Source organism: Bos grunniens, chromosome 10 (genome assembly GCF_055505025.1).
Source record: "Bos grunniens cultivar Pamir isolate PY7600 chromosome 10, Bosgru_T2T1.0, whole genome shotgun sequence".
In the NCBI taxonomy this organism is placed as follows: Eukaryota; Metazoa; Chordata; class Mammalia; order Artiodactyla; family Bovidae; genus Bos; species Bos grunniens.
In genome coordinates this window covers 96,718,189-96,738,776 of record NC_141174.1, presented here as the reverse complement: position 1 = coordinate 96,738,776, position 20,588 = coordinate 96,718,189, and the positions used below count along the sequence as shown (strand labels likewise).

Sequence of the window (20,588 nt, the reverse complement as noted above, 5' to 3'; positions counted from 1 at the left end):
CCTCCTCTCTCTTGCATGCCCTGTGTCTCAGACATCCAGTGGTCTCCAAGCCCACTTTTTACTAGCCTCCTAGATTTTGCTCTATTCTCTTCCCTCTTATGGAGCAGCCCCAGATCCCTCTTCGCCAATGTCCCCATCTCATTCTTCAGGTCCACGTCTGAAGGGACAACCAGAGTCCTCTCTCCAAAGCACAGAGGCGATTGGGTTACCCCCATCCTAACTTCTAATCCTTCTATCTTCCCCTAAGACCTACAATTACAATGCCCAACCCTGGCTTTCAAGGCTGCGTCTTCCTGATGCAGCCAAGCCTCTTTCTCCTTCCACTTGAGCACCCCACAAAGTAAGAGCTGGTGCATAACAGGTGCTCAAGACTGGGCTGAATGGGGTCTCTGATTCAAGCCCCGGGGCCGCAGCACTAGCGCATGGCTATATGAGGGCTGTTGGCGGTTTTAAGTGAACACCTATGACCACTAACTAAGTGGGCAGAGTTGAGCACACTTAGGCCCCCCGATTGTAAGGATGAGGTAGCTAGAAGAGAGGGCCCACCAGTTCTGAGTCAGGGGCGCTCTGTGCAGATGCCAGCTCTGTGAGGGGCCCTGGCAACCTTGTCTGGGATCTGACTTGCTCCTTTTGAAAACGGAGGTCAAAAGTTCTACCTGAGGGGACGTTCGGGAGGATGGAGCAACACAGGGCTTGCAAAGTGCTCATGAAGGCTTCCCAGCACGCAGCATCCGAGGCAGCACCTGGGGAACGGCTGTTACCCTGAGGAAGACCCTCCCCCGCCCCACGCTCCGTCCCGCACGCAAACTGCCGGGGAAATTACCTGTCTGTGGCTCCCTGGGGGGCCGTGAGCTCAGTCCCACTCCACACCTGGAGCCTCAGGGGCCTCTCTTCCGGCCACCTGGGTCCCTGGCCCGGATGCCTCACCAGCTGAGAGCTGTTGGACCCCAGAGAAGTCCTGCGCGCGTCCTGGCCGGCGGGGCTGCAGCGGAAGAGCTGCTGGTAGGCCGTGCGGAAGTCTCTGTTGAGCGCGGCGTACAGCACGGGGTTCAGGGCCGAGTTGGCATAGCCCAGCCACAGGACCACGTCTTCCACGGTCTTGTCGACAGCGCTGTCCCCTCGCAGCCCCCGGTAAACGAACACGGTGAAGTAGGGGAGCCAGCAGACGATGAAGGCCCCCATGACGGCAGCCAGCGTCACCGTGGCTTTGTGCTCCCTGAGCGTGGCTGCCCTCCACGGGCCGACGTTGTGAATCCTCCTGGCCTGTTCCCGGGCGATCCTGAAGATGCGGTAGTACGTAATGCACATGACGAGCAGCGGCAGGTAGAAGGTGACCAGCCCGTCTACCAGACCGTACACCAAGTTGACCTGGACTTTGCACTTGGGGATGGTGTGACTGTCACTGTGGTTCTCAGGCCTGCTGTTCCATTCCAGGTGGATGGACAGGAAGGACAGGGTGATGGAAATGACCCAGATTAAGACCAGGGAGACGGCGACCCGGACCGGGGTGACCAGCACGGGGTAGCGCAGGGGGTCTGTGACTGCGCAGTACCTGTCAAGGCTGATCATGAAGAGGTTGAGGATGGAGGCCGTGCAGAGCATGACATCCAGGCTGGTATAGATGTTGCAGAAGACCTTGCCAAAGCTCCACTGGCAGGACAGCTGGTAGAAGGCAGAGAAGGGCAGCACCAGGAGGCCGAGGAGCAGGTCAGTAATGGCCAGGGACACAATGAAGCAGTTGGTCAGGCTGCGGAGCCGGCGGTTCAAGCCCACCGCCAGGCAGACGACCACATTGCCGGCGATGGTGATGAGGATGAGGAGGATGAGGACTACGGTGACGGTGACCTTGAACGCGGTGGGATCCAGACAAGAGGATGAGGCTGTGCCATTGGCCGCCATCCTGGGTCCCTACAGCTCCTTCCCCTGTGGCCCCCCCGCCCCCACCCCGGGCCTGCAGTTGTTCCTCTTCCAGCTCCCCAGCAGATCAATTATGTCCACCACTGGGCTTCAGGCTGCCCACCAGAGCCGAGAGAAGTATCCAAATGTGGGGAGGCTCCAGGGACCGAGCTAGTGCTGTTTTTTCTTGAATAAATAAAATGATCTCCAAGAAGGTGGGGGGCATGAGTAGGAAGGAAGATGAGGGAAGTCTAGTTCTCGAAGCGAGGTTCCTGGTTTAAACCGCAGTCCTCAAATCGCCTCCAACAGAGCCAGCTTCCTCCCAGGACTGAACACATCTCCACTGGGCGTGAGTCTGGAGGTGGCTTTGGTTTTATTGGGGAGGTTTCATGTGGAGCTATGGCTGAAGCCTTCTCCATGATGGACAGCTGCCCCCATCCATGTGATGGGGTTGGGGGGGGGGTCTGGCACAGCTGCCTTGCCCTCTAGGGTCCACTGGAGAGCGTGAGCTAGAAACACAAAGATGGAGTTTTGAGCATGTTGAAACCAGACTGAGGGAATTCAAAATGAATACTTCTAGACCTTGACCTCACTTTAAGACGCCAGGAGGCCAGTCTGGCATCTCCCCTTAGAAGGGACCAGGGCAATCAGGATACACTGTGAGAGGAGGAAGGGATACAGGATGCCAGGGGCTGACCACCAAGTCACACAGGACATGCAGTAGGACGGCCTCGCGTTTATACTCTTTATATTAGAGATTCTAGACACAGACTCTACGCTCTGAGAAAAGGGTGCTGCATCTGCTGGGTCACTGCTGGTTCCCAGGGCCTTACGCCTATGATGGATAAACGATAAAATGAATGAAAAAATAGCCAACGTTAATACACTGACTCTGCCAAGTGCTGAGAACAGTGTTCTACACTCTAGCTTTATAAAACGTCACCATACTCTAAACAAGAAGCCAACCAGCTTTTTCAGGAGAGGGCCGGCTAGTGAACATGTTCTGCTTTGTATCCGGCAAGCTATCTGCTGCAATTTACTTAATTCTGTTTCGTGTGAAGGCACCTCCACAGACAATGTGCAGATGAGTGATCCTGGACGTTACTATGGACACTGAAATGTGAATGTCACATCGTTTTCATGTGTGGCAACATCTTCTTCTCTTGAATTTTTCTCAAACTCTTTAAAGCAATTTCTGGGCCAAAAAAAAAAAAAGTAAAATTGCTATTCTTAGTTCACGTGACACACAAAACCAAAGAGAGGACCAGATCTAGCCCGCTGTCCCAGTCTGCCAACTGCAGCCCCAGCCCTGCTCTGGCCATCTCTCTAAACCTCACTTTCCAGGTCAGCAGGTGCAGACCTCACTCAGTCTTTCAAACGGCTGTGTAACAGTCCGTGGGGTGGCTGGCTATGGTTTGTTTATCAGCACTCTAACACAGGTGTTTTGGTGGTTTCTAGTTTCTTCCTTCCTCCCTCCATCCCTTCTTCCTTTCCGCCTCTGGCCCCACATCAAACATCACTCCAATGGAATACCTGCACATGCCATGCTTCTTTTGGTTAAGTATCAGGTTAAATTCCTCCTTAGTGGTGATATTCTGATTCTGATCCATGCAAAACAAGCTAAGGCCCTGCTTGATTCCTGGACGCTTTCTTTCAAGCGGATCCTGGTTTTCCAGAAAACAGCCAGCAGCAGTCTCCTGGGGTCTGGGAGTGTGGAGAAAATCAAGTTGACAGAGGACCTCCTCTCAGGGAGGAGCTCAACGCCATCTGACACAGATGAAGTCTCTCTCTGGCTCTTGGCCAGGAGTGGTTTTGCAATCTGAATAAGAGAGGCATCATTTAATTGCAACCGCTGTGTCGGCACGGGGATCACGGCTCCTGGTCACCTTCTGCCACTCCACCTGGCTCAGCCACCTAGCCTAGCAGGCTGGGCCTCCAAGTATTATTTTTAGAAGAACTTTTCATTATATAAATAGCCCAAACAGTACGGCTGTTACTGTCACACTTAATTAACTTTGAAGGGGGTTTGGTTTTTTTTTTTTGAGAACCCCTATTTCTGATCAAAATTTCCTCTGAGTTTCCTTAATAGCCAGGTTTAAGTATTTTGAACTGATGTTTTAGTTAACATTTGAAGACTTTCAAATCTGAATAAACCGGCCTCTCATATAATTAAAAATTAATTCTTCTTTCCCTCCCTCCCTCCTTCCTTCTGTCGCTTCCCCCTCTCTGCTCTTTTCAGCAAATATTTCTTTTAGAATCTACAACGTGCCCATTGTTGTTTGAGGTGCTGGGGCCATGGCCACAACCACCACAAAGAAAGCACTGGTTCCTTTCTTCATGGAGTTCCTGGAGTTTCAAAGAACAACCACTGCGGTTGTGTTTCTGTTTCCCAGAAGTTTCCAGTGACCTTTGTAAGGCATGAGCTTTCGTGTGGAGCTTTGTGGGCAGAATGATGGCCTTAGAGGATCATGGCCCTTGGGGTCACTACTCCAAGATCACTGTCTTCATGATCACTATCGTTGTTACCATCACAGCTAGTATAAAAAGCACTTTCTTGAACCTTCCTTTCAATAAGCGATGACATTGCTTATTGCAGTAAACCAAGGGCTCTGAGGTATACAGGAAGAGCCAACTGTTTGGATCATTGCATACCCAAGCCCTCACGCTGGGAAGGTGACCTTTGCTGACTGTTTGGTGTTACGTGGACCATCCATTCTTTCTCTGAGGCTCTGCCTGTACCAGACACACGTAGAACACTGTTCTGATACTTCCTTTCCTCATTTCTTTCAAAATCTCTACTATATAGTGGACACCCTTCTAGATCACTTAGATCTAATGCATTCTATTGGGAACCTAGGCTGTGGCAATAACCACCACCATCATGAGAAGAGCCATGAGCAAGGAGGTCTGCTTAAGCAGGCTTGCAAGTGGCAAATGATGGGAGATGATCTGAGTGTCTATCAGCAGGGGAATGGTTCAACCCATGATGGAGCATCTGCACTACAGCAGAGTCCTGGGCAAGGTGATTTCACGCATATTAAATGAAAGATCTCAGCTTCACAATGACTGCTCACGAGGGGAATCTGTTGCTATTTAACAGTTGAGGACAGCAACGCTCAGAGAGGCCTAGTGATGTCACACCCCTAGTAAGTGGCCAGAGAGCCTGGATTCAGACTCAGCTTCTGTCCCTCCAGCTACCTTCACGCCCGCTCTTGCACAGACTTCAACTTGTCCTTCAAAGTGGATCTCAGCAGATAGTCCTGTAGTTGCTTCACTCACTCTGCCATTCGGGCACCCCGACTTTGGCCCAAATGCACCCAGTCTCTTCCTTCCCGACTTTCCCTTAGCTGTCTTCTTCACTTGGAGTCCTGTTCTTCCTTGTCTTCAGTCAACGATGCCTTTCTCAAGGCCTAGCTCAAACACAGGTCCCCACACCCTCCCTCACCATCTGAAAGCATGGTGTTGTTTTGAAAGCTTTCAAAAGCCAACATGATATAAAGTGAAGAAGACGTTATCTTAGGACCCATCTTGCTAACGGACGCACAAAATAAATCAAGATAAAGCACAGATGCTCAGATACAGTTCACAACTTGATACTGAGATGCTGAATGTGGCTCCCAGGGAAGGAACTTGAGGGGGGCGTGCATGCAGGTTGCCTCTGTAACAGCTCACCGCCAAACAAACCTGAACATGATTTTTGCTTTTCACCTTTTTTTTTTCCTAAAAGCAAAAATCCTCCTTGGATTTCTTCCAGTACAAAATAGGTACTAATGTAGGTCTTTCATGAAAGAGAAGTGAGGTAAAGCAAACTTTCAAAAAGTGGGGGGATCCCTGTACGTCTGTCTCCCTGAAGCCTGCAGGTGGGGGCACCCTCTCCTGTACTTTGTGCTGCGTTATAGTGGCTCAGATTGTAAAGAATCTGCCTGCAATGCAGGAGACCCAGTTCGATCCCTGGGTTGGGAAGATCTCTTGGAGAAGGGAATGGCACCCCACTCCAGGATTCTTGCCTGGAGAATTCCACAGACAGAGCCTGGAGGGCTATAGTCCATGGGGTTGAAAGAATCGGACTTAACTGAGCAACTACCACTTTTACTTTCACTTCATACTGTTGGTGCCTGGCTTTGTTAATATGGCTCAGTGTCTGTCTGCAAGCAGGGCCTGGATCTAGACCACCTGTCTCCAGCTTCCATCCACCTATCCATCTGTCCTTCCATCCTTCCAGCCAGCCAGCCAGCCAGCCAGCCAGCAAGCAAGCATTTCTTGTTGTCTAAGGGAGAGGCCCAGGGCACACAGAGTGAGTGTGAAAACGATATGGCATTTTCATTAAAGCCGGCTTCCCCCACTTCCTGTCCCGGTCTTGCAGGCTGACCACAGGCATTGCCGTTGTACATGTCACACTGCTTCCTCTTATGTCATCTCAGTTTTGGCCTTAAGAGCCTCTGAGAAAAGCACTTTCTGAAGAATTTGCTCATGGGATGCTGTGCCCCTTACTGCCCCCTGGGAGGTTTCTGACCTTCATCTACAGTCGTCACCTGGCACATGCAGCCATAACAAAAAGCAGTGCCCTGCTCAGAGTCTGATTCATCACGTCAAGCACCTCTGGGAGGCCATGGTGGCCAGACAGACACTGAGCCATATTAACAAAGCCAGGCGCCAACAGTATGAAGTGAAAGTGAAAAAAATTAGCCTTCAAGAGCAGCCACAGCTGAGTGTGTTAAAGGCACTCAGTGAGCTCACAGATGTGTATTAAACCCACTGTGCTGGGCTCTGCACGGGGAAGTCTGCTTTGATCACCTCCGATGACCAGCCTCGGTCATCTCTAAGTACAGATAGATCTTTGACGTGACTTGCAAGGTTCTGCGTGACCTGGTTTTGTCTTTTCTCTTTAGCTTTAGCTCCTGCCTGCCCGGTGCCCTTTAGTTGGACAACACTTGGAGAAATATAGCTCTGGTAGCATTTGATTTCTCCTGATTTTAAAAGTCCTAGGCCCATATGACTCTGTGCCTTTGCACATGCTATTCCCACTGCCTGGAATGCCCTTCTTCCCTTCCATGCCTGGGGAACTCACACTCTTCCCTGAAGACCTGTCTCTGTCACCTCCTCCAGGAAGTCTTTCAGAATCTTCCAGAGGTACCTGCTCCATCTTCTCTCACTTCTGCTTCCCACTTATACCCACGTCTGGTAGAGGCTTGTGATTTCTGGGGTGCACAGGAGAGAGAGGTTCTTTAACTTTCCACTGGGTAGAAATCTGAGTTTCCAGGGCCCTTGGAAAATTCTCCTCTGGATGTGGTCCTTGGTGATTCCTCATCAAAGTGTGTCTCCCTAGGAATGCGCTGTGGTGGGTGGAATCTGGAACACCATGACCCTGCTCAATCCTCTCCTGTGACTGCAAAGAAAACGGGGGCTTGAAGTGTTGAAGGTCACCCCCCCAGCAGAGGTACAGCCCAAAGGCCCACCAGGTCTGCCTAATGCCCCAACTCCCCTCTCACTGCTGCCCACAAAATCCTGCAAGAGATGCCACTGACAGTTCTATTTGCCAACAGAGGAGAGAAGCCATCTAGATTAACTAGTCTGGGGACTGGGGTCTTCTCCCATCAAATTTTATCAAACTGAGTCCAACACTTTTCTTTCCCTTTTCACTAAGAGGTGAAATGAAGCTCCCCTTTTGCAGCTTAAGTACCTAAACCCCCAGGCAAAGCCACTGGGGGAGTAACTAGCAATTTGGGGGAATTAGTTAAAGCTCCTTTGGGTTTCTCACTCAACCTGGAAGATGAATCCAATTCTCCAAGCGATCACTTACAATAGGAAAAGAAAATGATATTCAGCAGGCAACCATTGTGTGCTAGGGGAGCACACAATGGCTTCTGGGGGAGCCAGTGGGCAAGTCTGTGCAGTAGGTCATTTGATCCTTATTGTGCAAAAATTGACATGCCTACAAGTGAAGGGACACCCAGGGGCTCAAAGACAAGGACTCTGACACTGGATGAATCTGGATTTTAATCTCAGAACTGTCATTTAAGAGCCTGGTGACCCTGGGCATATGACTGCAACCTCTCTGAGCCTTAGTTTTCTCTTCTGTAAAATTGGGGTAATGATATGTCCTCCTTCACTTGGTGGTTGTGAAAATGCAGAGCAAAGGTATGTAAAACACTTTGTGCCTGGCATATGGCAGGTTACATTAAATATAATAATAGTATAAAAATAATATTTCATAATAACAAAAATATTACCTTTTATTATTGTCAAAAGCCCCATAGCCAGGAAACTGCATTCACATATGCTCTATATATGTAGGGAGTGGATCCGAGGGCAGACACTGTGCTGGGTGCCAGGGGACAGTGGTGGACATGGGAGACAAATCTTGGAGCTTCTGTGACAGCGTGGTGGTTGGAGGGGAGCAAACATGAAGTAACTCATAGCAGAGCTGCCGATTCAACTGCAGTATGTTGACAGTTCTATAAAGGGGGAGGGTAAGGAGCCACAGGCTTTGGTAGCTCAGCTGGTAAAAAATCCACCTGCAGTGCAGGAGACCCCGGTTCGATTCCTGGGTTGGGAAGATCTGCTGGAGAAGGGATAGGCTACCCACTCCAGTATTCTTGGGCTTCCCTGGTGGCTTAGACACCTGCAATGTGGGAGACCTGGGTTCGATCCCTGGGTTGGGAAGATCCCCTGGAGGAGGGCATGGCAACCCACTCCAGTATTCTTGCCTGGAGAATCCCCATGGACAGAGGAGCCTGGTGGCTCCAGCCCATGGGGTTGCAAAGAGTTGGACACGACTGAGTGACTAAGCACAGCCGTCCTGGTCTGGAGGGTACGTGATTTGAGACCTGAACAGAAAGGAAAAGGGTCACTCAGTGAAAACAGGGGACGGGCGGGCTCCAGAAGACAGCTACTCCAAACACTGGGAGGCAGAGAGTCGGGGATGTCCGCAGAGCCATAGGAGCCCTTGGGGGTGGGGGGTGAGTGGAGATTGATGCAACTGGAAGGCCAGAGGTGGCTTTATGTCCAGCAGTCCTGCGGGGACATCAGGGGGCAGGGGGGGGCGTGGCTGCAGGGTGGCAGGGGGCCTTACTGGGTCCTGCTGGCTACTCCCAGCTATCACTGCCAGTAATGAGATGCAGGGGTCACTGGGTCCCTGGTAGGCAGTTCCTCGTCTTTATGAGCCATAATGCCCCAGAACATCGCCCCGTCACTTCGTCGTCCGAATGGTACCGGGTGCTGCGGGCATCAGAGGGTGGCCCCAGGGTCAACTCCCCCAGGAGTGCCACCCACTCAGGAGTCCCAGAGGGGCCTGAGAAGTGGAAGCTTTGTCAGCAGGGTGACTCTCATTCTTGAAGGAGGGAAGACGGGCCTTCCAAGCCCCGCTGTGGCTGCAGACAAAGGTGCTGAGCAGTGTGACTGGAGACCAGGTGGCGGGGGCCACGCCACTTCAGAAAGGCTGGTGGCACTCTGGGACTCCATCACTGGGAGCCCGGGATGCGGGGCAGGGCCCGGGGGCGCACCCAAAGGGTGAGGCGGGTCCAGCCCCCAGCAGTTCAGACACTGCCTAGCGATGAGGGCAGGGGCCATGGAGGGTGTGGGGAGCAGCAAGGGGCTATGGGAACTGGGAGGATGCTGTGGTGATGCTGTGGGTGGTGGCAGGTGACAGCGGTGTGTGTGTGCAGAAGGCAACATCTTATGGGGCCTGGAAAACCCCATGAATGCTAAAAAAACAAACTGACCCAGCAGTTGCACTTTGAGGAATTCATCATATGACCTGGAAATGTTGTTCAAATCCCTGGGACAGCATGCAATGCAATCATCAAAAGGACAACTGCACCAACTTCTCGCATTTCTCAGATTCCACATATAGGTGATATCATAGAGTATTTGTTTGTCTGTGTCTGACTTATTTCACTTCAGCATAATACCCTCCAAGTTCATCCATGTTGCTACAAATGGCAGTATTTCTTTCTTCGTTATGGCTGAATACTATTCCATGGTATGTATGTATCACATCTTCTTTCTCCGTTCATCTGTTGATAGACACTTAGCTTGCTTCCATACCTTGGCGACTGTAAATAACGCTGCTACGAACATTGGGGTACATGTTTCTTTTCAAATTAGTGGGTTTTTTTTTTTCAGATATATATCCAAGAGTGAAATTGCTAGGTCATATGGTAGCTCTAATTTTAGTTTTCTGAGAAACTTCCTTGCTGTTTTCTAAAAAAGAAGCAGACTCACAGATACAGAGAACAAATTAGTGGTTACTAGCAGGGAGAAGGATGGGAGGGAGGGACAGTATAAAGGTAGTGGATTAAGAAGTACAAACTACTATGGATAAATAAGCTACAAGGATATATTGTAAATGCTGTGATTCACTATATTTTATGCCTGTAACTTACATAATACCATATATCAACTGTACTTTAATAAAAAAATTAAAATTAAATAAAGGACCGTTGCAGGCTTTGGGGCTGATGTGGAATGTTCTCTGTATGTGTGGGGTGTGACATTCTAAAGGGGGAACGCGTGTGTGTTTTTGTGCTCTTGCACTGACACACAACTTGTCCAGGAAGGACACGTGTGAAAAGGGACTGACTGCTTCCATGGAGGTTTATGGGGGCTGAGCCAAGGGTGCAGGAAAGACTTCCTTCACCATATGTCCCTTGGGACCTTGGGAATCTCTTTACCTATAGTTAGTGCCATGGGTTTTCCAGTAGTTATGTACGGATGTGAGAGTTGGACCATGAAGAAGGCTGAGCACTGAAGAACTGATGATTTCAAATCGTGGTGCTGAAGAAGATTCTTGAGAATCCCTTGGACAGCAAGAAGATCAAACCAGTCAATCTTAAAGGAAATCAACCTGGGATATTCATGGGTATTCATGCTGAAGCTGAAGCTCCAATACTTTGGCCACCTTTTGCAAAGAGCCAACTCACTGGACAAGACCCTGATGCTGGGAAGGATCAAGGGCAGGTGGATAAGGGGGCGACAGAGGATGAGGTGGTTGGATGATATCACTGACTCAATGGGCATGAGTTTGAGCAAACTCTGGGAGATTGTGAAGGATAGGGAAGCCTGGCATGCTGCAGTCTATGGGGTCACAAAGAGTTAGACATGACTGAGCGACTGAACACTGACAACTGTGGGTAGACATCACCTATGGCCAAACTCACAGCCAGGCCACAGGGCTTGACCAGCAGAGAAGGGCAGACAGAGGGCACCCAGGTGGAAGGAACAACAGCAAAGGAAAGGCGGCTGTGTGCTCGGGTGACACTTAAGAGCCGGACCTGGTGCGTCGGGGCTCCAGGCCAGGGCTGGCACTTGGTCTACTCAGTCAAGAGTAGAAGAATTGATGCTTTTGAACTGTGGTGTTGGAGAAGACTCTTGAGAGTCCCTTGGACTGCAAGGAGATCCAACCAGTCCATCCTAAAGGAAATCAGTCCTGAATATTCATTGGAAGGACTGATGCTGAAGCTGAAACTCCAATACTTTGCCCACTTGATGTGAAGAGCTGACTCATTAGAAAAGACCCTGATGCTGGGAAAGATTGAAGGCAGGAGGAGAAGGGGACGACAGAGGATGAGATGGTTAGATGGCATCACTGACTCTATGGACAAGAGTTTGAGCAAGCTCTGGGAGTTGGTGATGGACAGGGAAGCCTGGTGTGCTGCAGTCCATGGGGTCACAAAGAGTCAGACACGACTGACGTATGTTCATGGGTCAGAAGTGCCTCATTGATTGATGGCCGACTGGGATCAAGAGGGTAGTGTCCCACATGCCACTAGTTCTCAGAACTGACTGACTTCAGTCAAGAGCCCCTTACTAGTAAGTCCTCTGCTCCAAGCTCACCCTGAGGGACCCCTCTTCCCGCAGTTACTGATAGGACTGGTCAGGCCCGGCCCCTCCCATTGCTTCTCCTGTCATTTGCATAAAGATGACAATGGCTGCCAAGCCTTAGCCCTGCATGATCTGGTCTCTGCCAACCTTTCCAGCCAATTCTCAGGGTGGGGAGGGAAATGTAGCTGTGGGGGAAGTGCTGAGGAGTTTGCATTTAGTTCTAAGGGCAGCAGGCCAGCCCTGGAGGTTCCATCAACAGGTCCGAGGTTGCCTTGAGAGCTGTGGGGCACCACCCTCTTGATCCCAGTCAGCCGTCAATCAATGAGGCACTTCTGACCCATGAACATACGTCAGATGCTTGCTTCACGACACGCCTAGGGCTATGTGCTCTCTGAACATCCTCTCACTCACGCTTTACCACAACATCCTGTGGCAAGGAGTCTTTTCCTCATTTTAAAAATGCAGAAACCCAGGTTCAGGAAAGTGAGGTTGCCCAAAGTCTCAATATCACCAAGTCGAAAAGTCGGAATTTGAACCCCCGTCTGTCTGACTCCAGAATCCTGGTTCTCAGTTGCTATTATTTCAGATTTCCTACAGAGAAAGAAACTATGCCCTTCAGGCTTTCCAAAGAGATGGTGTGAGTTCCCCGGGCATCCGCAGCAGAAGATACTTCCTCTTTTGCTGTCTTTGATCTTCGTGGTTATAGATTTCTAACTCCTTCCCCGCAATAGGCGAGATGTTTGGCAAAACCTCTTACGGCAGTATACAATTTCTGGTTGGGGTTGTTCATTAGAGAGAAAGGCCTTGGGCTCCTGGTGGTCTGAGTTTTTGTTTCACCATTTCATGTCTTCTGAGCTGACAGGGATCTGAAGCTGGGATTGTTTTCACTTCTGCTCTCAAGCCCAAATTGTCCCAAACACTGCAGCCCACTTGATGGGGGAGTGTCCCCCTCTGCACAGGCTGAGAGGTGAAGGGACCCAAATATTATCTGGAATTTGGGGCAGGTTCTGTAACCGCTGCTGTTGGCACATCCAAAGAAGAGCCCCACCCATGTGTGTCTACCAGCCCAGAAAGGCAGGGTGCAGCAAAGCGGACCTTTTCCTGTGATGACTGTTATCACTTGGGCATCACAGTGCCAGGAAGATGACCTGGGCTGGAAGCCAGAACACCGACCTCTTCCATCTGCTGAGCACCCACAGGTAGCTTAGTATCTCTAGGCTGCTGTGCGGTGCTCAGTCATGTTCGACTCTTTGCGACTCCCTGGACTGTGAACTGTAGCCCGCCAGGCTCCTCTATCCATGGGATTCTCCAGGCAAGAACTCTGGAGTGGGTTGCCATTTCCTACTCCCAGGGATCTCCCCAACCCAGGGAGTAAACCTGCATCTCTAGCGTTTCCTGCCTTGGCAGGCAGATTCTTTACTACCGCATCACCTAGGAAGCCCCAAATATCTCTGTGAGGCAGAGATTATTATGAGTCCCATTTGACAGATTGTGAAACTCAGCTTCAGACGTTGTCACTTGTCCAAAGGTGCACAGCTGGTAAAGAGGCAGGCAAGGCTTTGAGCCAGATCTAACTCCACTGTCTCTGAGTGTCCATAGCCAACCACTATGCCGCCCCGCCCCCTGCCAACTAAGACATGCATATAATTCGGTTTATTTGCTGACTATTTGTGTGACCAGTTCTTGCTGAGGTGTTTTCTTTTCAGTGAGAGACCCCAGGCCATCTGCCTGGCCTCTGCCAACGGTTGATGTGGGCAGCTGAAGCCACATCGGATGACAACAAATTCCCTTGGTCATTGTTGTTTAGGAGCATCTCTATTTCCCCTTTTTTTTTTCCATGTAGGTGAAGGGCACATAAGATCAAAGTGCGCAGTTCAATGGCACTCAGCCCATTCATAATGTTGTGTAACTACCAGTTCCACTTGGTTTTCAAACATGGTCATCACCCTGAAGGGAGCCGACACCCGTTAAGCAATCACTCCCTGTCTCTGGTTCCCGGCAACCACCGACATGCTTTCGGGCTCCATCAAGTTTTCCTGTTCTGGACACTGAGGACACTTAGGAAAGGAGGATCTCTGAGTCTCTTTTCTAGCCTCTGTTTCCCCTTCATCCACCTTGGGGCTCAGGCTACATATTCAAGCATCATCTTGGACCACTGTCTTTCCTTCATTCCCAACATTCAACCCATCAGCAAAGTTGATGGATTTTCCCTCTGAAATACACACCTCTTGGATGAGACTACTTTCTTTGGCTGCTGCCATCCTGCCCTAGTCCAGGCCAGCACCATCTCTTGTCTGGACTTCCGTGACAGTTGTCAGCAGGCATCTCTGCTGCTCCCTTTGGTCTCCAGCACTGCCCTCTTGCTCCTGTCTCATCCACACTGTGCCTCACACACGCTCCTTGGCTCACAAGACATTCTCCCCCCCGGGATCCATGCCCCATCTCTCTGACCTCCTTCCTCGGCCTCAGGACTCACTGGGTACCCGGCACTCTGACCCTGCCCCAGAGCCTTGGGCATTCACAGTCTCCTCCTCAGGCCTCTGCTTTGATCTGCTGCTGATGTGGACACTGGCATCTTGGCTCAAAAATCAGTTCTGTGGAGGGCATCCTTCGTGACCCCTGGAGCAGCTCCTTGAACCCTCACCATATTTCACTCCACAGAGAGAGCCAATTTTTTTTGGCACTTTTTTCTTTTTTTCCCTATTTGTTCACTGTATCTCTCTCCTAAATAGAACACAAGCATCATGAAGGCCAGGATCAATTTTTTGTTCCCTAACAGGCACTTAATGGGGGCTCGATTAATATTTATTGGGTTGACTGATGCATACTGAAAACAACCATCATTGCAAGATAATACCCCATTTGTGGGGTGCTTTGAAAGTGTAGGCAATGCTCTAAGAACTGATATTTACATACTTAATCCCATTTAATCTCTCTGCAACAGCCTTCCTACATGGACACCATTATTTACCTCCACTTTATAGATGAGGAACTTGAAGTTTATGGTGCTTTATAACCTGATCAAAGTCCATGACCAGACTCGAGGTAACAAGTGTGGGGAAGGTCTGGGTGGGGGTACTTTCCAAGACAGGCATTGGATGGGGCCAAATGAAAATTCTACCTTGATTCTTCTGGGGGAGATGATACCCTGTATTGCCAGTGTTTGCAGGGGGACCCAAATCTCTGCCACCCAGGACAAAACTCCATGGGGTGCAGAGGCTGGGTAGAGAGGGCACTGGGCAGGGAATTTGAAACCTGAGTCTGAGTCCCTGGTGTGACTCTGACTTGCTCTGTTACCTCCCACAGGTTTTATACCGCCAGTTTCCTCAGCAGAAAAGAGGGAAGATGGGCTTAGAATATCTTAAAAGTTTCTTGTAACAATTTGATGTGTGTGCGTGTCTGGAGGGGGTGGGAGGGAAAGAATCACAAACTCCCAGACTAATTAAAATAAGAGGGTTCTGGGTAGAAACAACACTCAGTGGTCATCTGGTGCTCAGGAACCCCTCCTATAGCATCCCAGAGAGGCAATCATCCCCGATGGCCCTGCATACCTCCAGGGATGGCGGCTTACTAGCTTATAAATTATTTGCCAATTGTGGCCATTTAAAAAACCTTATAGAATCCTACCTACTCTTTCATTTGGAAGCACACCCCCACATTGCATACCGAATGCATTAGAATACTCCTAGAACACATTCCATAGAAAATAGGATTTATATTTAGCTGTTTAGTATAAGGAGCTGCCACTGACTAGCTGTCGTAAATTGTCAATTAAACAAATATTTGTAATTTTGTGGGTTTTTTTTTTTTTTTTGCATTTTAGATCTGGTATTGTGTGTGTGTGTGTGTGTGTGTGTGTGTGTATGTGTGTGTGTACCTGTGTGTGTATGTATGTGTGTGTGTATATGCATGTGTATGTGTGTATGTATGTGTGTGTGTGTACGTGTGTGTATCTGTGTGTGTGTTTGCAGACATTTTTGTAGGCTACTGAAAGGCTATGAAGCCCCAGAGGACAAATCTAAGTCCCTTTTTCTGGACAGCCTCACAGAGCCCCTGACTTGTTGCTTCTCGGTGATACAAAAGTCCTCAGGCCCTCCACTGAACACCTCACAGTCCTTGTCACTGCCAGTACTGCCCTCACCAGAATCACCACCACCACCATCACATCACCACGACGGGCATCACCATCAGCGGTGACAGTAGAGCTGGGCACCAGAACCACCGCCCAATATGCATGTTCCTTCCTCTCTGTTCTTCCCCCCAGCCTCACTTCAGCAAGGTGTTGCCCTCCCAGCAGGGCACATAGCTTGCTCTTACAAGGCGAAAGTCCTGCAGCTCACTGGGTCACCTTAAAGATATCCACAGCAAACAGCGAAGGCTTGCCAGGAACATTTACACACTGGTTATCTTAGGTAATCCTCTCTGCCCTCCCCCACTTTCCACACCCTCCAGTCTTGCAGGAGAACTCCCTGCGGGGCTGCCAGGGCAGTCACTATTACTACACTTTGCAAAGACGGCTCGGACATGCCGAATGCCTGGGCTGAGGTCACACAGCTGGCCAGAGGAGGGAAGGGCCCTCTCAGTTTCCAATTGCAAACAGCATACCCTGTCTGAAGCCTCCTATATTTCCAAACTTCATGCATTCATGGACCAACTCCATGATTTTGCCAAACCCACAAAATACACCAGTTCTATTTTGTACTTAACATTTTTCTTTAAAGTGATGGAATGAATTGCAAAAGGAATTTTGTCTTATTATTACAATAACCACCAGGATCACTTTCCCTCAAATAGGCTACCCTGAAAACAAAGGCAGTGGAAACAGAGCTGATGTTATTAAATTCCATGTAGCTGCTGCTGCCTGAAAAGCCAGCCTAACCCTCTCCTGGTTAGAAAGGCTGTGCTACAAAGGTGTTAAAGACACATTAGCACCTAACTGATAACTTTCTTTAAATAAAGGAGAAAGTCTGAAGGAGAACTAAAAAGCCAATCTATTCACCGTGTGATGGGATGGTTGTTATCTGAGACAACTGACCATCCAAGTCCACCCCAGGGCACTCAGGGCCACTTGCCATGCTTGAGTATTTCATTCAACCCAGGAAGCTAACACGGTGTAGTGGAGAGGAACCAGGAACCTGTCGGAGGCTCAGTTTTCCCATCTGTAATGAGCATAAAACCACAGCATGCGATGCTGGCAAGATGAAATGTGAAGGCAGCGGGATGCTAGAGACGTGGTGGCCCCTTGGTAAATATCTCTCCCTGCCCCCTGGCCATTCTCTGGTCTTCTTGCCTGCCCTCCTGCAAGAGAAGGCACCCAGGTAAACACGTCTTCGTCTGGAAGGTCTGAGCACAGGGGCAGCTCCTGGGCAGCCCTGCACAGTCTCCACGGCTGGCTGGGACCATGTGCGGGTCAGAGGCTTCTCCTCCCAGCCTGCCTCTCACCTCTCCCCAGCTCAGCCCTGATACAAATAAGGTCTTTCCCAGCAGCTGCCACAGGTTTGGATCCCAGCTCTGCTACTTGCCAGGGAGGCACCGTTAGCCAGGCAGCTCTGCCTTGAGCCTCAGTTTCCCTTTCTGCAAAAGGGGGATACTAGTCCCAAACACACAAGGGTGGCTGGTAGGGGGTTAAGAGCAAGGTGCCTCCAGGACCAGTGACCTGGGCCACGTTCTGGCACCACTGCTTCTTTATGCGGCCATAGGGAGCAGGGACTTGGATTCTCCCACCTCAGATTCCTCACCTGGCACAATGGAAATACAAGGAATCTTTCCGTTATCTGACTGTTGTGAGGAGTAGCTGGGCAAACGTGTGTGACGCTCCAGAGACCACTAAGTGCTGAGCGCAAGTGAGTGCTCTACAGATGCACAAACACTCGCACAATTGGGACAAGAGCCTGCCTCCCTCCAGCTGCCCGCTGGCCTCCGGGTCCCTTCAACCCCCCAAGGCCCGGCCCACAGCCCCTCCCTCAGCTACATGCTCCCAGCCCCCAGCCCTGGGGGACCAAATGACTGCTGCCTGGCTTCTACTCCGGATGCAGGCTTTCTGAAGATGCTCACTCAACACAATTCCAAATACACACAAACTGTAGGCTTAACTGTATTATTTATGACAGGTGATGCTGCAGATGACTTTTATATGTTCAAAACTGGAAGAACAGAGGCGTAAATTATGTCCTAATGGAATTACTAGAGCTGTTGCTATCACATTTTGGAAACTATGAAATAAGGGGAAATGCTTATATTTAAGTAGTAAAACAGTAGGATTCAGATTGTATACAGAGGATGACTGTAACTGTGAACTTCTACCCTGTTAACCGGCTGGGGAGAAACACAACAAATAAAGTTTATGTCTAGAAGGGAAGGCTGGATGGTAATAGTGGCTTTCTTCAGATGGTGATACAATTTTTTGTTACTGTTTTCTTCTGTATCTCCTTATTCAAAATCTTCTACACTTGAGAATTAACCCTACTGAGACTAAAAAGCAACAGGAAGATGCAGAAGTGTATCTAATATATTCTCCTTATATCAAAGGTGAGAATACACCATATATATGTAAACATGTGTTTATATATGGTGCTTCCCAGGCGGTGATAGCGGTAAAGAACCCACCAGCCAATGCAAGAGATGGAAGAAACATGGGTTCGACCCCTGGGTCGGGAAGATCCCCTGGAGGAGGGCACGACAACCCATTCCAGTATTCTTGCCTGGAGAATTCCATGGACAGAAGAGCCTGGCAGGCTACAGTCCATAGCGTCGCAAAGAGTCAGACACGACTGAGGTGACTTAGTATGCATGCATGTGTTTATATATGAAGTGTATGCATTTTTCATGAAGAAAATCTGAAAAGATACATTGCAACAAAATAAAATTGACCCCCTCTTTTGGGCAAGGTAGACGGAGCCTTTGTATATTATATCATGTACCTTTGTATGGGCTTCCCTGGTGTCTTAGCTGGTAAAGAATCTGCCTGCAATGCAGGAGACCTGGGTTCAATCCCTGGGTTGGGAAGATCCCCTGGACTAGAGCATGGCAACCCACTCCAGTATTCTTCCCTGGAGAATCCCCACGGACAGAGGAACCTAGCGGGTTACAGTCCATGGGGTCGCAAAGAGTTAGACATGACTGAGTGACTAAGCATGCACACACCTTTGTATATTGTACTTCTGAGCCATATCAGTGTTTAATGAAAAAGTGAGAAGAAAAAGTCTTAGCTATCTAATAAACCTTTAGCAAAAGGCGGTATTTCCCCAAATAGGGGCAGGGTACTGCTTAAACAAAGGAGTCTGTACTGGGAATGACTCAGGGGTGAATCAAGTCAGCTGGGGTCTTGCTGGAACGAGTCCACCAGCATGTCTGTGACTGACAGGCCCTGTGGATTGCAGGGCTTTCCAAAAAGCCAAATCAGATCCCAGACCCACCCTCTTTCCACCAGCCCTACTTTTACCATGGAGCCTCGCCTGACAATGATGCTCCCAGGACCTGTCAGGGAATGCAGGGCAAGGGAAGGTACTAGGGCAGAGAAAACTAGGAGGCTGTTCAGACCTCCTAGGTCCGAGGGCCTCCTGACCCAGGCAGGCTGTGTATGAACAGTCTACATCCTCTGGGACTGTGGGGTGTGCAAGCGTGTTGACTCAGAGAGCAGATCGGGACGTGGGCCAGAGGGAAGGACCCTGTGGTCAGTAAGGGCCCAGTGCCATGGGATCACCACAGTCTACAGGAGAAACGGGAAATATGATGTTTAAGTGAGTAAGTGAGAGTCGCTCAGTCGTGTCCGACTCTCTGTGACCCCATAGACTATAGAGTCCATGTAATTCTCCAGGCCAGAATACTGGAGTGGGTAGCCTTTCCCTTCTCCAGGGTGTCTTCCCAACCCAGGGATCAAACCCAGGTCTCCCCCATTGCAGGCGGATTCTTTACCAACTGAGCTACCAGGGAAGCCCTTAAGTGAGTACTTCTGGCTTTAAAATAAAACATCTAGGGGACTTCCCTGGTGGGTCAATGCTAAGACTCCATGCTCCTAAGGCAAGGGTGTGTGCATGCTAAGTTGCTTCAGCGTCCAACTCTTTGCAGCCCCATGGACTGTAGCCCACCAGGCTCCTCTGTCCATGGGGATCTTCAGGTGAGAATACTGGAGTGGGTTGCCATGCCCTCCTCCAGGGGATCTTCCCCACCCTGGGGTTGAACCTGTGTCTCTTACATCTCCTGCATTGGCAAACGGGTTCTTTACCACTAAATGCAGGGGGGCTGGGTTCAGTCCTTGCCCAGGGAACTAGACCCTGCAGTCCTAGAAGCAAAGATTGAAGATCCTGTGCCTGCAACTAAGATCTGGAGTAGCCAAATACATATTTAAAAAGAAAGAAAGGAAGGAAGGAAGATCTGAAAATATATACAGTCTTTGAAAAAAATAAATAGAAGACCCAAACTTTTCAATGAAATCTCATTTTAAAATAACGGCTTAAAAAAAAAATCTTACAGTTTTCTGCGAAAGTCCTCCACCAGCAGGCGTCTAGGACCTTGGCACATTCCTGGCGCTCTCGGAGAGCAAGGTCGGCCCCCAGGATCTGGTTGCTTTTCTAACCACCCTCCCGCCTTTCATACAGCTTTGCAAATTCTGCCCTAGACCAAATCCATCGGTCAGTTGTTCAGGGTTGCGGGGGCGGGGGGATCTGACATTTACCCACCTCTGCCCTGGGAGTGTGGTCCAGAAGAGGGGTGATTGAATCTAGCAATGGGCTTTCTCCGGGGTAGTGAGTGCTCTGCGTCTGGAAGGGATGGGCAGAGGTGCCATAGCTGGGACTCCTACAGCCTTCAGAGGCCAGAGTGTCTGCCCCTTCTGCCCTCCCCAGCCTGTTTCCCCTCCCCTCTTATCACAC

General features: G+C 49.9%; 1 protein-coding gene across 3 annotated transcripts in view; it reads right to left on the bottom strand.

Moving 5' to 3' along the window:
• HRH2 (histamine receptor H2) overlaps positions 1-20,588 on the bottom strand; it is a 49,811-nt gene that overhangs the window by 22,377 nt on the left and 6,846 nt on the right. For 2 of the 3 annotated variants that reach the window (XR_015133767.1, XM_086319022.1), the window contains exon 1: positions 824-2,038. Coding sequence is in view for 2 of the 3 variants with exons in the window: in XM_086319022.1 (XP_086175148.1) it covers positions 824-1,899 (1,076 nt within the window). In the remaining variant the exon portion in view is untranslated. Of the gene's footprint in view, positions 1-823; positions 2,406-20,588 lie in introns of those variants that run through there. The other variant, XM_086319021.1, reaches the window with a different exon arrangement.